This window comes from Agelaius phoeniceus, chromosome 1 (assembly GCF_051311805.1).
Source record: "Agelaius phoeniceus isolate bAgePho1 chromosome 1, bAgePho1.hap1, whole genome shotgun sequence".
In the NCBI taxonomy this organism is placed as follows: domain Eukaryota; kingdom Metazoa; phylum Chordata; class Aves; order Passeriformes; family Icteridae; genus Agelaius; species Agelaius phoeniceus.
This window is the reverse complement of record NC_135265.1, coordinates 154,317,282-154,334,782: the sequence shown is the minus strand read 5'-3', so window position 1 is coordinate 154,334,782 and position 17,501 is coordinate 154,317,282. Positions and strand designations below refer to the sequence as shown.

Sequence of the window (17,501 nt, the reverse complement as noted above, 5' to 3'; positions counted from 1 at the left end):
GCACCTTCTGGACCATCCCAACAGCCCCGGGGACCTGAGGGAACCTTCTGGACCATCCCAACAGCCCTGGGGACCTGGTGGAACCTTCTGGACCATCCCAGAAGAAGCCCTGAAGACCTGGTGGCACCTTCTGGAAAATCCCGACAGCCCTGGGGACCTGATGGAACTTTCTGGACCATCCCAGGAGAAGCTCTGAGGACCTGGTAGAACCTTCTGGATCATTCCCAGGGCCTTGGGGACCTGATGGAACCTTCTGGATCATTCCCAGGGCCTTGGGGACCTGGTGGCACCTTCTGGACCATCCCAACAGCCCCGGGGGCCTGGTGGCACCTTCTGGACATCTCCACCGGGTGGCCTCAGATCATGGAATTCTGATGGAATCATGGAATGGTTGGGGTGGGACGGGACCTCTGAGGACCATCTCAACCAAACCCCTGCCAGGAGAGCGGGCTGGACTTTGGGATGGAGCCCAGGAGAAGATGGAGTGAGGACCTCCAGAGGGTGGAGTTGGTGGGATCTGGTGGGATCCAAAGGGATTTGGTAGGATCTGGTGGGATTTAATGGGATTTGGTGGGACCTGGTGGGATCCAAAGGGATTTGGTGAGATTTCATGGGGTCTGGTGGCATCTGATGCAACCTGGTGGGATCCAATGGGACCTGATGGGACCTGGTGGGATTTTGGTGGGACCTGGTGGGATCTGATGGGACCTGGTGGGATCTGATGGGATCTGGTGGGACCTGGTGGGATTTTGGTGGGAGCTGGTGGGATCTGATGGTATCCAATGGGACCTGGTGGGATTTTGGTGGGACCTGGTGGGATTCCGGTGGGATTTTGGTGGGACCTGGTGGGATTTTGGTGGGATTTTGATGGGACCTGGTGGGATCCGATGGGATTTTGGTGAGATCTGGTGGGACCTGGTGGGACCTGGTGGGATCTGGTGGGACCTGGTGGGATTTTGGTGGGACCTGGTGGGATCTGATGGGACCTGGTGGGATTTTGGTGGGACCTGGTGGGATCTGATGGTATCCAATGGGACCTGGTGGGATTTTGGTGGGACCTGGTGGGACCTGGTAGGATTTTGGTGGGACCTGGTGGGATCCGGTGGGATTTTGGTGGGACCTGGTGGGATCCAATCCCGGTTTGTGAAGGTCCAGCCCCACCCGGAGCTCCCCGGGCCCTCCCTTGGTGTCTCCTGGAGGTTCCTCCTGGTGGATCCCAAATTTCCCTCAGTCCCAGCGGAGACTCCGAGGGGAATGCATCAATTAATTAATTGCACATTAATTAATGACACTGATTAATTCAAGAAAATAAATAAATTACATTATTGTACTATTGAATTCTATTATTAAACTTATATTAATTCTATTAACTATATTATGTTAATTATACGAAAATAATAAATTAATTAATAAAATTATTTAATTAAATGTAATTTCCTTGATTAATTATCTTAGATGAATGGATTTATAAATATTGTACATATTAAGAAATATTAATAATGAAATAGTTTTATATTTAATGTTAAAGTTATAGATGATATATTCATCATTATTAGTAACTTTTAATAATTGCCATTATAAATATTATCATTAATAATTTATTTGAGACGATTTTCTAAATTAAATTAATAATATTCAATTAATAAATTATAACAATTAAATTGTTATCATAATTATATTAAGTTATTATAATTAATTTAATATGATTAAATTATAATATTTATATTTATAATATTTAAATTAATATTATTTGGTAGTATATATTGTAATTAATTAATGAATTTTTAAAATTATTGGTGTTAAATGGATGAATTTCTGAATGATATTGTAGGTATTAATATATCATTAATATATAATAATCACAATATTCATAATGGAATAATGTTATATTTATTAATAAATATAAAATTATATCTTTTAATTTAGTCATTGTTAATAATAACTTTTAATAATACAAATATAAATATATAATTATTGTTAATATATATATAAATGCATATTTTATTAATTTTAACAAATAATTATGGTAATTTTAGATTGTTGTTTTATATATAAATACATCATCATGGTTTATAGTCTATATATCAAAAAATAAATATTTATTAATTAATCAGAAAATTACTCTTTTATAGGAGAATTATTGTTATAATTAATTATCATTATCATAATGAATATAATTATAATTATCATAATGAGTATAAATATAATAGAAATAATTATAATTGCAAATGATTGCATAATAATGATAATGATTGTTATAAAAAATTTAATTATTACTATTACAATGTTATTTTTACTCCTCCAATTTTATTTAATTATATTACTATTTCTTATTAATATTAATACTAATACTAGAATCAACATTACCGTTTAATATTATTAATATTGATATTAATATTATACTAATATTAATAATATTTAGGTTAATATTTATTACATTATTAATGTTATTTGTTACTTTTATGGTTACTGTTACTTCTCCCACCATTATTATTTAGCAACATTACTATTTTATTAATATTAATATTAATATCAATATTAACATCCATATTATGATTTCTTATAATACTGACACTACTACTAATATTAATACTGATAGTAATATTACTACTAATACTTAGAATATTTTAAATATTATTTATATTATTATCTGTCACTATTACTCTTACTACTCCTACCATTATTATTTACTAATGGGACTATTTATTATTAATATTGGCTTTAATAATAACATACATATTACTATTTGTTACTAATCTAATAGTAATATTATATTAATGCTAATAAAACTATTAATATTAATGCTAAATACTATTATTAGTGCAATATTTGCGCTTGTATAAATACTAATATTAATAAAAAGGATGCATTATCTATTAATATTGATACTTGCAATTAATATTAATACTGACATCCATATTACAATTTTTATTAATATAATCCTAATACTAAAAATAATATGTATAATTTTACTAATATTAATACTAGCAATATATTACTACATCATTTATACCAACTTTATCTCACGGCATTAATTACCCCAATTAATATCATCATACTAATACTAATACTAATACTAATACTAATACTAATACTAATACTCCTGCTAATACTAAGAATACTACCAATACCAATACTAATATTAATAATAGCAATCATATTACATAAATTAAGAAGCTGTACTTCAATCCTATTAATTGCCCCAATTAATGCAATAATAATATTACTACTAATACCAATACTAATAACACTAATGCTAATATTAATACCAACACTAATACTACTAATACTACTAATATTATATAAATTCCAACTCTATCTCATCCCTATTAATTGCCCCAAATAATACAATTATTAATTAATAATATAATTTATAATTACTACTAATAATTGTAACACTAATACCAATACTAATAACACTAATATTAATACCCACACTAATACTGATAATACTAATATTATAAATAATAATATTAATACCTAAACAACACCAACTCTATCTCACCCCTATTAATTACCCCAATTAATGCATTAATAATATGAATACTAATACCAATACTAATAGTACTAATGCTAATTTTAATACCAACACTAATTCTACTAATTGTATTAATAGTGTTGCATATATTACAACAACTCTATCTGACCCCTATTAATTACCCCAATTAATACAATATTACTACTAATACCAATACTAATAATACTAGTGCTGATATTAATACTGACACTAATAATAATATTGCATAAATTACACCAATTCTATGTCACTCCTATTAATTACCCCAATTAATGCAATCATATTATTAATACTAATACGAAGACTAATAATGCTAATGTTGATAAGATTAATACCAACACTAATACTAATAATATCAATAATAATATTCATATCTAAAGGACAACAGCTCTATCTCACCGCTATTAATTATCCCAATTAATAGAAAAATATTAATACTAATACCAACACTAATAGTAATACTATCACTAATTATATTAGTACTAATATTAATAATTATTATTATATAAACTCCACCAACTCTATCTGACCCCGTTAATTACCCCAATTAATGCAATAATAATATTAACACTAATAATACCACTAATAACACCACTAATATTAATAGCAATAATATTAATAAATAAATGGCACCAGCTCTATCTGACCCCTATTAATTACCCCAATTAATGCAACAATAATATTAACACTAATAATACCACTAATAATACCACTAATATTAATAGCAATAATATTAATAAATAAATGGCACCAGCTCTATCTGACCCCTATTAATGACCCCAATTAATGCAATAATAATATTAACACTAATAATACCACTAATATTAATAGCAATGATATTAATAAATAAATGGCACCAACTCTATCTGACCCCTATTAATTACCCCAATTAATGCAATAATAATATGAACACTAATAATACCACTAATAATACCACTAATATTAATAGCAATGATATTAATAAATAAATGGCACCAGCTCTATCTGACCCCTATTAATTACCCCAATTAATGCAATAATAATATTAACACTAATAATACCACTAATATTAATAGCAATAATATTAATAAATAAATGGCACCAGCTCTATCTGACCCCTATTAATTACCCCAATTGATGCAATAATAATATTAACACTAATACCAACACTAATAATACCACTAATATTAATAGCAATAATATTAATAAATAAATGGCACCAACTCTATCTGACCCCTATTAATGACCCCAATTAATGCAATAATAATATTAACACTAATAATACCACTAATAACACCACTAATATTAATAGCAATAATATTAATAAATAAATGGCACCAGCTCTATCTGACCCCTATTAATTACCCCAATTGATGCAATAATAATATTAACACTAATACCAACACTAATAATACCACTAATATTAATAGCAATAATCTTAATAAATAAATGGCACCAGCTCTATCTGACTGTTGTTAACTACCCCAATTAATTAATTAATTAATTAATCAGCGTTGTGGGAATTCTGGGCTCCCTACCCGGGATCTCCTCGCTCTGGGGCTTTGGTTTCTTTCGCAATTTGGGTTTCTTCTGATTGGTCCTTGCCAGGAGGTGCCGGAGGTGCCGCGAGACTGGGGGGGAGCACCGGGAATTCCCGCGGGAACCAACGACGGGAATGGGGAGCGGGGCGGGGTGGGATGGAGATGGAGAAAAGAAAACGAAATCGAAATTAAAATTAAAATTAAAATCAAAATCAAAATCAAAATCAAAATTAAAATTAAAATCAAAATTAAAATCGAAATCAAAATTAAAATCGAAATCGAAATTTAAATGTCAAAAAACTGAAAGTAAAAGGAAGAGAACAAAAAATAAAACGGAAATAAAAACGCGATTGAAACGACAATGAAAATGCAAATTCAACCAAAATGAGACGGACTCGAAAATGCAAATTAAAACAAATCGACATCGACAACGAAACCAATCAACACGAAGACAACGAAATTCCGGGAAAAAACACGGAAAACTCAGAACGAGGGCGGAATTGGGGAATTCCCAGGGAAGGGCTCTGATTGGCTGGCGGGGAGTTGGGGGCGGAGCCTCTCCTTTGGCGGGAAATGGCTTTGGCACCTCTGGTGGGACCAACCCGACCCATCCCAACATTCCCGGAATGGCCCATGGGGTCTTCTCCACCTCCCGTGGCCACCTGGGCTGGGATCCTCTCCTGGTGTCCCCTCCAGGAGCTGAAGGACATCTCGGAACCCCGGGAGAAATTTGGGATCCAAAATCCCCAAAATCCCAAATCCTCCTGGACCCCCAGTCCCACCTCATCCCGTGACCCACCGGGAGGCGGCAGCGACTCATGGGGACGTCCAGAGGGCGAAGGATTTGGGACAACCAATCCCAAGGTTGGAAAGGATCACCTAAAATTCCCAAATTTCTCCAATTTCTGTCTCCTCCTCTGGGCCATGACCTATAAACCTCAGGAGGTGGGAATCTTCTGGGCTCCATCCCAACACTGGGGTTTTTTTGGGATCCAAAGCTACTGGAGAGGAAACATCTGGAGGTGGGAGTGATGGAAACCATGGAATCCTGGAATTTTGGGTCCAAAGCTATTCCAGAGGAAACATCTGGAGGTGGGAATGATGGAAACCATGGAATCCTGGAATTTTGGATCCAAAGGTATTCCAGAGGAAACATCTGGAGGTGGGCATGATGGAAACCATGGAATCCTGGAATTTTGGATCCAAAGCTACTCTGGAAGAAACATCTGGGGGTGGGAATGATGGTGGAACCATGGAATCCTGGAATTTTGGATCCAAAGCTACTTTGGAAGAAACATCTGGAGGTGGGCATGATGGAAGCCATGGAATCCTGGAATTTTGGATCCAAAGCTATTCCAGAGGAAACATCTGGAGCTGGGAGTGATGGAAACCATGGAATCCTGGAATTTTGGATCCAAAGCTACTTTGGAAGAAACATCTGGAGGTGGGAATGATGGAAACCATGGAATCCTGGAATTTTGGATCCAAAGCTACTTTGGAAGAAACATCTGGAGGTGGGAATAATGGAAACCATGGAATCCTGGAATTTTGGGTCCAAAGCTATTCCAGAGGAAACATCTGGGGGTGGGAATGATGGTGGAACCATGGAATCCTGGAATTTTGGATCCAAAGCTACTGGAGAGGAAACATCTGGGAGTGGGAATGATGGAAACCATGGAATCCTGGAATTTTGGATCCAAAGCTACTTTGGAAGAATCATCTGGAGGTGGGCATGATGGAAACCATGGAATCCTGGAATGGTTTGGGTTGGATGGAACTTCAGGGGATGGGAGAGGTTCCAGGAGCGGAGGTGACACCGATCCCACAAAGGCGTCCAAGCTCATTTCCTCTTGGATCTCCCGTTGGATTTCCGGGAAGAAGGGTGGGTGGGAAATGCCCCACAGCACCAGGAGCACCTCCAGGAGATGCTCTGGATGAGCTCCTCATCCACCTTTCCATGAGGAGGCTCATCCAAGAGGAAAGGAACCAAATCAGCGGGTTGGGACGGGGAATCATGGAATGGTTTAGCCTGGAAGAGACCACAGAGACCATCCAGGGACACCTTCCCCTATCCCAGCTCTCTCCAATCCCCACCCAACCCGGCCTGGAAACGCTTCCAGGCATGGAGGACAACCACCGAAGCCACCGGGCCGCGGTTCCTCGCTTACCTTTGGTGTCATTCACCGGATCCATGTGCCGGTAAATGTATCCTTCAAGGTAGGAATGGAATTTGGGAGTGGGTGGGAAGAAGGCCAAACAAATGGCCATGAGCTCCCAGCCGCGGGCCAGGCTCTCGTAACGGAAGTTCTCGGTGGTCTGCCGGCACAGCTGGATGTAGAGCTCGTCCCGCAGCCCCTGCATGCTCCAACCTTTGGTGGCGATCTCCAGGGCCACGTTGAGCTGGTCCGTCTTGGCCCGCCGGTCGCCCATGTACATCTGGATGAGCTTGAAGATCTCGCACGCCTCCTTCTTGACGTTGCGGTCGTTGGTCATGATCATGGGTTTCTTGATGGACTCGCTGCTCCAGGCCAGCATGTTGGCGATGGAGACCTTGCGCCGGAAGAGCCCTTGGGTGTGCTTGTTGAAGTGCTTGGAGGCCCAGTTCTCAATGTCCGTCTCCGAGGAGGGCTTGCGCAGGTTGAAGGTGGGGAAGACGCAGCTGGCGCTCGGCATCATGTTCCGCGTCTGCCGGCTGCTCTCGAACTGCGCGCACGCGCCCAGGTCCTCGGACTGCGGGACAACAGGCGGGACAGGTCAGCGGGGCCGGCAGGGTGGCGGTGATCGATTGATTGATTGATTGATTGAGCAACAGATCGAAAAATGGACCAGCCAATAAATCAATGAACCAATGAACTAATGGCTCAATCAATCAATCAATCAATCAACCAACCAATAGATCAATCAACAAACCAATCAACCAGTAAGCCAATCAGGCAACCAACCAACCAATGGCTCAATCAATCAATCAATCAACCAACCAATAGATCAATCAACAAACCAATCAACCGTGGCAGTGCTGATGGAGTGATTGATTGATCGATTGATTGATTGATTGATCGATTGATTGATTGATTGATCGAGCAACAGACTGAAAAATGGACCAGCCAATAAACCAATGAACCAATGAACTAATGGCTCAATCAATCAATCAATCAATCAACAAACCAACAGATCAATCAACAAACCAATCAACCAGTAAGCCAATCAGGCAACCAACCAACTAACCAATAGATCAATCAACAAACCAATCAACAACAAACCAGCCAATGAAACAACCAGTAAGCCAATCAATCAACCAACCAATAGATCAATCAACAAACCAATCAACCCTGGCAGTGCTGATGGAGGGATTGATCAATTGATTGATTGATCGAGCAACAGATCGAAAAATAGACCAGCCAATGAGCCAACCAACCAATGGCTCAATCAATCAACCAACCAACCAATAGATCAATCAACAAACCAATCAACCCTGGCAGTGCTGATGGAGTGATTGATTGATTGATTGATTGAGCAACAGATTGAAAAATAGACCAGCCAATGAACCAATGAGCCAACCAACTAATGGCTCAATCAATCAATCAATCAATCAATCAATCAACCAACTGATCAATCAACAAACCAATCAACCAGTAAGCCAATCAGGCAACCAACCAATAGATCAATCAACCAACCAACCAATAGATCAGCCAACAAACCAACCACTAAACCAATCAGGCAACCAACCAACGGCTCAATCAATCAATCAACCAACCAATAGATCAATCAACAAACCAATCAACCGTGGCAGTGCTGATGGAGTGATTGATCGATTGATTGATCAATTGAGCAACAGATTGAAAAATGGACCAGCCAATAAATCAATGAACCAATGAACTAATGGCTCAATCAATCAATCAACCAACCAACCAACTGATCAATCAACAAACCAACCAATAGATCAATCATCAAACCAATCAACCAACAAACCAACCAGTAAACCAATCAGGCAACCAACCAACCAACAAACCAATGGCTCAATCAATCAATCAATCAACCAACCAATAGATCAATCAACAAACCAATCAACTGTGGCAGTGTTGATGGAGTGATTGATCGCTCGATTGATTGATCGAGCAACAGATTGAAAAATAGACCAGCCAATAAACCAATGAGCCAACCAACCAATGGCTCAATCAATCAATCAATCAATCAACCAACAGATCAACCAACCAACCAACCAACCAACCAACCAACCAACCAATCAATTGACAAACCAATCAAATGAAACAGCCAGCAAACCAATTAGTCAGCTAACCAACAGATTAATCAATCAACCAGCCAAATGATCAATCAATGAACCAATCGACCAACAAACCAACCAATGAAACAACCAGTAAGCCAATCCATCAACCAACCAACCAACCAACCAACCAACCAACCTACCTACCTACCTATCAATCAACAAATCAGTCAATCAACCAACCAACAAATCAACCAATCAACCAATCAACCAATCATCCAAACAATAAATCAGGCAACAAACTGATCAATCAACCAACTGACAAGTGGGGAAACCAACAAAGAAACCAACCAACCAACCAAACCAACCAATCAACCAATTAATCGATCTGATAAACCAACCAACAAACCAATCAACCAATGAACCAACAAACCAACCAATCAACCAGCAAATCAATCAATCAACCAATCAAGCAACCAATCCACCAACAAATCAATCAATCAATCAACCAATCAATCAATCAGTCAATCAACCAACCAACCGTTGCAGCATTCAGAGGTCTTCCCATAAGCCTCGTCCTCTCCAAGGAGCCTCCTCGATCCCACCGTGGCCAAGTGGAGCACGATTGGCCAGCAGCCAAGGTGGGCTCTGGCACCGATTGGCATCAGGAGGGAGGGGACAGGTGGGCACGGGTGACAGGCCGGGCTCTCTCCACACTTGGTCAGAAGAAGGTGGTGGCAACGTGGGGGGAAGCAAAGGGGGCGTGGCTTTGGGTTCCACCTGTCCTCTGGGGACACTGGAGACACACCCACCCTTAAGGGCCCCCCAGGAAATCCCTCTACCCAAAATCGCCTCCCAGGGTGGTTCTTCTGCGGCCACAGCAGGAGGCTGGTGGCTCCTCCGAGCCATGACCAAGGACATGGATGGTCCTTCTGACCTTCCTGAGGGACAGGAGATGCTCAGGCTTTGACCTTGACCTCTGCAGAGCAGCCAGCTGGGAAGGAGCCGGAGGAGCCCCAGCGTCCTCCTCCTGCCGGCACCAGCACAGCTTGGGGATGGCACCCCAGGAGGCCTGGAGGGACACCCCAGCAGCTGCTGACCACCACGGAGGAGGCCGACAATTGGCATGGACAACTGGACAAGTCTGTGGCCCTGCAGCCAGCCAAGGTGGCTTCGTCATCTCTCCTGCACATCCAGGCCGGCCGCACCGGGGTCTGGGGGCCCTGGGGACGTGACCCATGGCGGGGAAGGACGTGCCACACCGGCCAGAGGTGACGCCGCTGTCCCCACCTTGGTGGCCCCGGGCAAGGTGACTCCAGTGCTGCCACGGACTCGGGGCTGGGCTTCACATGAGGAACAGAAGGAAAGCAGAAGGTGGAAAGACCCAGGAGGTGGAAAATCCAGGAGGGGACAAGGAAGCCACCCAAAGAGCCACCAGAGCTGCTGGCAGCTGAACTTCGACTGAGCTTCTGCTTCTTCAAGCAAGTCAAGTTTCTTCTATCTTCAACAACTCGTGCTGTTCCAATTTCGAGATCTTTCTCCACTCCCATCACGACCACGGTGATGATGGCAGGGACATGGGATGGGGACCCTTCATCCCTCAAGGGACCCAGCCCTGGTGTCCCTGTGGAGGCCACTTCACCCCCAAGGTCCTTCTGTGTCCTCCAGCCTGGGGTTTCCTGCGTGGAAGGAGGTGCAGGAGATGCTCAAAGGTCTCACTTGGCAGCTGCTGGGGATGCGGCTCTCCCAAAAGAGCCATGGGCCGGACCAGAGCCACCAAGAGAAGAAAATGACCCCATTGGTTGAGGACATCAACCTTCTCCAGCCAAGGAGAGCGTGGTCAGGCCAGGGAGTGACACCGGAAGTGAAATGTGATGGATCCTCCGCTGCCAGAGCCAATAGGAAATTGACTTCATCCCTAATTAGCTCTAATTAACACCTAAATGAACTTGGGGGATGCCCTGGCCTACAAGAATGGGGTAAAACCATCAGGTGTCAACCTCAAATGGCCGTGACCTCCTGCCTGTCCCATGGGGTGACCATGGAGTCACCTCAGGAATCAGGGAATCCTCAAGGGAGAAGGTCCTGGAGCCACCTGGATGGGGCTGGGATGCACCTCAGAGTGGGGACACTCCACTGGTGGCCACCACAGCCATGACCATGGAAGGGGTTGGGTTGGAAGGGACCTTCGAGGTCATCCCGTTCCAATGGCCAGGGACACCTCCCACGATCCCGGGTTTCTCCAAGCCCTGTCTAACCTGGCCTTGGACCCTTCCAGGAGGGATGGGAGCAGCCACAGCTTCTCCGGGAAACCAGTGCCAGTGTCCCACCACCTTGGTGTCCCCCAGGTCGAGGATGAGGGATGGGACCACCAGGACAGAAACCTCTGGGGAGTGGAGGAGATTCCCGCCACGTCCCAAGCTCCGGGAAGAAGGTGTGGGATCACCAGTGGTGTCAGCTTCTTCTCCTGGCATGAAGATCCAAAGTGGATCTGGAGCTCTCCAGCTTTGGGTTCGGACCTCCTCGTGCAGCACGGAGTCCTTGGGCTTCAGGAATCTTCTTCTGCTGCCTTTGGATGCAGCACTCCGCCGATTTCCATGGGCAAAAAGGGAATTTTCCACGTGATTTGCTGTTTCCCCAGGTCCGTGTCCAGGGTCTCCTTCCTGCTGACACCAAATTCCATCTTCCAGGAAGTTTTCCAGGTGGGATTTGTCATCACCTGTTTCTTGGAAGCCCTGAGACCTTTCCCTGGAGGGGAAGGGACTGATGGAGGACATCCAGAAGCTGATGGAGGAAGTCCAAGAACCAGGGAAACATCCGATGGGATGGAATCCGGGCACATGGGGTGCACAGCAATTCCAGGTCAGAGCCTCAGGGTCTCCTCTGGAACGGGAGTTCGGGGCTGGAGGCAGCCCACAACCCTGGGAAACAAATTCTGGAAAACTGGTGGCTCTTTCATCCCAAGGTTTTGAGGGACCACCTTGCTAATGACCAACTTTGAAGGACCACCTTGGCAAGGACCAACTTCCCTGAGGGACCACCTTGGCAAGGACCAACTTCCTTGAGGGACCACCTTGGCAAGAATCAGCTTCTGTGAGGCACCACCTTGGCAAGAACCAACATCTCTGAGGAACCACCTTGGCAAGGACCAATTTTGAAGGACCACCTTGCCAAGGGCCAACTTCTTTGAGGGACCACCTTGGCAAGGACCAATTTTGAAGGACCACCTTGCCAAGGACCAACTTCTTTGAGGAACCACCTTGGCAAGAACCAACATCTTTTAGGAACCACCTTGGCAAGGACCAACTTTGAGGGACCACCTTGGCAAGGACCAACTTCCTTGAGGGACCACCTTGCCAAGAATCAGCTTCTGTGAGGGACCACCTTCGCCAAGGCCAACATCTTTGAGGAACTACCTTGGCAAGGACCAATTTTGAAGGACCACCTTGGCCAAGGCCAACTTCTTTGAGGGACCACCTTGGCAAGGACCAACTTCTTTGAGGAACTACCTTGGCAAGGACTAATTTTGAAGGACCACCTTGGCCAAGGCCAACTTCTTTGAGGGACCACCTTGGCCAAGGCCAACATGTTTGAGGGACCACCTTGCCAAGGGCCAACTTCCCTGAGGGACCACCTTGGCAAAGGACCAATTTTGAAGGACCACCTTGGCAAGGACCAACTTCCTTGAGGGATCACCTTGGCAAGGACCAACTTCTTTGAGGGACCACCTTGGCAAAGGACCAATTTTGAAGGACCACCTTGCCAAGGGCCAACTTCCCTGAGGGATCACCTTGGCAAGGACCAACAACTTTGAGGGACCACCTTGCTAAGGACCGGCTTCTTTGAGGGACCACCTTGGCAAGGACCAACTTCCCTGAGGGATCATCCAGGGATGGGCACTCAGGAACCTCCTGGGAGCTTTGTGGCTCCAGGATCTGCCCCACACCGAGGCAGGAGAAGCCACAGCACAGAGCTGAGGCCACCATGGCACACAGGGACCATCCCACGGGATCTCCACTGGAGGAGAAGGAACTGCTGAAGACCCCCAAAACCGAGACCCTTCCCAAGGAGGGCGTTACCTGAGATGGATGCAGGTATGGCTCGGGGGAGGCCAGGTTGGTCTGGACGGAGACGCTCTTCTCCAGCAGGATCTGGGGGAAGCCCAGCTTCTCGAAGGTGTTCCTCTTCCAGTGCTTGTTCTCCTGCTGCGCCAACGCCTCATCCTCGCTGAAGGCTCTCACCACCGGGCCCGGCATGGGCAGCGGGAGGGCTCCGTCGCTCTCGTAGCCCGAACCGTCCTTTTGGGAATCCCAGCTGCTCCTCTGCTTCATGTGGTAGTGGGCCTGCTGCGCCTCCCACGCCAGCCGCGCCTGCGCCAGGAACGGCTCCGGGAACCCCCGCGCCGCCTCCGCCTCGGCCGCCTTGCTCTCCGTCCGGTTCATCGGCGACCTGGTGGGCCCCGGCGTGGCTCGCTCCTCACCCAGCTCTCCCAACACCTCCCGCTCCCCCGAGCCGTCCGTGGAGGAGGCGTTGGCGTCGTGGTTCACCGAAGGCTTCCGGCTTTTCCTCTTCCTGGTGGAGGGCGAGTAACCGGTGGAGGACAGGGTGTCCTGCTGGCTGGACCACGACATGGAGTCCTCGCCCTGGGCCACCTGAGCCCCCGCGGGGCCGGGGCAGAAGTCGGGTCCCTCCATGCTGCTGTAGTCGCCCGATTTGATCTCCAGGCGCTGGTCCCGCACCAGGCAGGGGCTGTGCTGCAGCGAGTAGGAGCCGCCGATGGGGTTGGGGGAATATTTGTGCCTCAGGCCCGTCTTCATCTTGGGGCTGGAGCCCGACTGCTCCACGTAGACCAACTGCCGGACGTACTCCTTGCCGGCCGGGCTGTATTCCAGGCTCATGAAGCGGTCGGGGCATTTCTGCTTGGTGAGCACCAGCTGCTGGTAGGGCGAGTTGGAGCCTTGCTTGGGCGACTGGAGGAAAGGGTGAGGCTTGCGGATGGGCGATTTCTGCGGCGAGCCGGCCTTGTAGCTGCCGCTGGCCTCGTACTGCATGTCCACGGGTGGCTCGTCGTAGATGGGAGCCTGGTATTCCATGGGGGGCTCCTCGTAGAGCGGCGGCTCGTAGGCGTAGCGGGGCGACGAGGGCTGGGATTCGCTGGAATGTTTGCGGTGCTGGGCTTGGAGCGGCGAGCAGAAGGAGTCGCCCCGGCCCAGCAGCGGCGAGCAGCTGCCCACGTGCTCGGCCCTCTTCAGGAAGGGCGACTGCTTCCTCTCCGGGAAGAAGACGGAGCCGTCGGCGTCCGAGGAGAAGGTCTGGAGGTTGGGCGACTGCTGCCCGCCCGAGGGCCGGCGGGAGCGCGAGCCGGGTTGGTTTTCCGGGGCGTAGCCGTTGCCTTGGTGCAGGAGGAAGCTGGGCTCCCGATCCGTCACCTTGATCAGCATCCGCTCCTTGGTGCCGGCGTTCCATCGCAGGGATGAGGTCCTGCGGGGAGAGAGATCACAGTGCGGGGGGGGTCAGAATTCCACCGAAATTTGGGATGGTTGGCGCCAAACCTCCCGGGCCTGGAGGATGGATATTGCCAAGGGCTCGGGAGATGGAGATGGGACGGGGTGGATGGGGTTGGATCCTGGACAAGGCACGGAGGGACAGGACACAGGGAATGGCTTCCCGCTGCCAGAGGGCAGGGATGGATGGGATAACGGGAAGGAATTCTTGACTGTGAGGGTGGTGAGGCGCTCTGGAATGGAATTCCCAGAAAAAGCTGTGGCTGCTCCATCCCTGGAAGCGTCCAAGGCCAGGATGGAGCAACCTGGGATAGTGGAAGGCGTCCCTGCCCTTGAGGTTGGATATTGGGAAGAAATTCCCCTGTGAGGAATTCTTCCCCGGCACGTTGGATTCTCACCTCCTCTCTCCTGCTCCTTGGGGCACTCAGGAGGAGGAAGAGCAAAGATGGATTTTGATGGAGCTGCCCGGCTCCCAGGAGGGATCCGAGCTGGAATTTGCTGTTCCCAAGGCACAGGGAAGCACATCCTGTCACCCATCCCACGCCGGAACAGAAGATGCCGGAGGCACCGTCTGCTCTCCCGGTTCATCCCTCTCCAAGCCTCGTTTATTCCCAGCCGTTTGTCCCTTCTGCACCCCAGGAAAAGGCGGAGTGGCTTCAACTGCCGAGCTTTAGAGGGAAAAAATTCCCACAAAAAGACACAAACCATTCCCTGCAGGGGGCCCCACGGTCTCTCCTTGCTTGTCCACGACTTTGTCCTCGCTCCAGGGGATTTGGGAACAATTCATTCCTTCCTTTTCCACCTTTGGATCTCCCGGGGACTTGAGCCTCCTGCCAACTTCTTTGCTGCCGAAAATCTGGATGAGTCTGGATTCCTCCACCTTGGCTTGATGGATCTCAAACCCTCATGGAGCCCTTCCAGACCCCCCAGAATTCCAACCACGACCACAAAATCATGGATTCATGGAATGGCTCGGGCTTAAAGCTCATCCAGTTCCTGCCATGGGCAGGGGAACCTTCCACTACCCCAGGTTGCTCCAAGCCCCTTCCCACCTTGCTCTGCTCCTGAAAAATCTGCTTTTCCTGCTCAAAACGCACACAAAAAGTCTTGGATGGCTCCGTGTTTCTTCTGGATGTCTTCGATCCTCATGAATAACCTGATTTTTATGCACAGATCCCAAAAATCACGAGGAAAAGAAAACAGGAGATCCACAGAGGAAACTGGACTGGAATTTCCAGGGAATCTGTGGCTGTCCCATCCCCTGGAAGTGTCCAAGCCCCGGCTGGACAGGGTTTGGAGCAACCTGGGAGAGTGGAAGGTGTCCCTGCCTATGGAAAAGGCTTGGAATGAGATGAGCCGGAAATTCCCTGCAGAAATCCGCGTTTCCACATTTTCCCCACCCAAATCCCAAATCCCAAATCCCAAATCCCTGCTAAATCCAGGTGTTTTCACTCAAACCAGGTGAAACCACCGCTTAATTCCCAGCTTTGCAGCTGGCACTCATATTCCCATCTGGCAGCCGCCGATCCGAAGAAAAATCCCCAACGGAGCAGCCGGGCGCCTCCGTCGGATCCTTCAAATCACCTCGTCCCGGCCGAGCTCTCAATCCCAAATATTGAACAACAATTTGGGATATTATCCCAAATATTCCAGAAAGCTCCGTGCATTATGGTCAGTGCTCCATCCCCCCCTCCTCCAAAAAAACCCCACAGAATAAATGGAATTTTCTGCTGGCAAAAGGAATCCCAAAACCGCAATTTTTGGGCTGGAAATCGCTGCCCGCAGCCACTCCAAGGAATTCAGGGGATGCAGAAATCCCAAGTATTCCCGTTATTTCTGGCTTGGCTCTGCGCTCTCCCTGCTGTTCCCTCCACGTGGGGGAGATTTTTTTTTTTTCCTGCTCTGTACATTTCCATGACAAAACCGCTTCCCGAATCCCTCTGCGTCTCCCGTCCAAGAAATCCCAAATTTCTTTGGAAATCTGTGTGATTCCCACGTAACTTCCAGCTGGTTTGGGGCAGGATTTTTTCCCATGTTCTCCTAAATTTCCTTCTCCTAAATTTCCTTTCCCTGCTCCAGTGTTCCCCTTCCTTGATCTTCTTCCAACCTTTGGGAAGTCAGCGATGGAGGGGAGAGGACAAACCTGGATCCCTCATCCGGGAATTCCTTTGCTTCCCGTTGTTTTTTCTGGAGAGACCCCACACCTGCAGACCCCCCCCCACCCTCATTTGCATATCATTATCTATTCCAGCAAGAATTCCGACCATGCACAGCTCAAAATTCCTTAAAATCCCACGAAAACGACCGAAATTGTGGATTTTTCACATTCCCGATGCTTTTAATGGGGATTTTTTATTCCCTCGCTCCATCGAGGTGGGACTGAGGGAACAAATCACAGCTGGATTTAAGCAGAATTATTTAAAAATAATATTTCATTCTTTTAAACCAAAATTATTTGATTTTTTGGTGGAATGAGGCCACGATGTGAAGTTTATGAACAAAAATATTTCCAAAACCGACCCAATCCATGAATTTTTCCAAGATTTCTCCCCCTGCCCCGGTGCTTTTTTAGAGGCGAAGATTAAAATTTAGAGCTGGGATTAAGTGGAATTTTCCCCCTCCCTGGGGAAAAAAACCACCCCTGGATTTGAATAATTCCAATATCAGAACGCAGCAGGATTCTCCAGGAAAAGCCAAAGACCCTTAGGCACCCCCACCATTCCCAAATCCCCAAAATC

General features: G+C 46.3%; 1 protein-coding gene across 3 annotated transcripts in view; it reads right to left on the bottom strand.

Annotated features, from left to right (window-relative positions):
• Positions 1-17,501, bottom strand: part of ARHGAP39 (Rho GTPase activating protein 39) — a 121,054-nt gene that overhangs the window by 13,951 nt on the left and 89,602 nt on the right. For 2 of the 3 annotated variants that reach the window (XM_077189802.1, XM_077189792.1), the window contains exons 4-6: positions 13,339-14,740; positions 7,206-7,767; positions 5,035-5,127 (exon numbers count right to left, since the gene is read on the bottom strand). In XM_077189802.1, coding sequence (XP_077045917.1) covers positions 5,035-5,127; positions 7,206-7,767; positions 13,339-14,740 — 2,057 coding nt within the window. The remainder of the gene's footprint in view (positions 1-5,034; positions 5,128-7,205; positions 7,768-13,338; positions 14,741-17,501) is intronic. The other variant, XM_077189797.1, reaches the window with a different exon arrangement.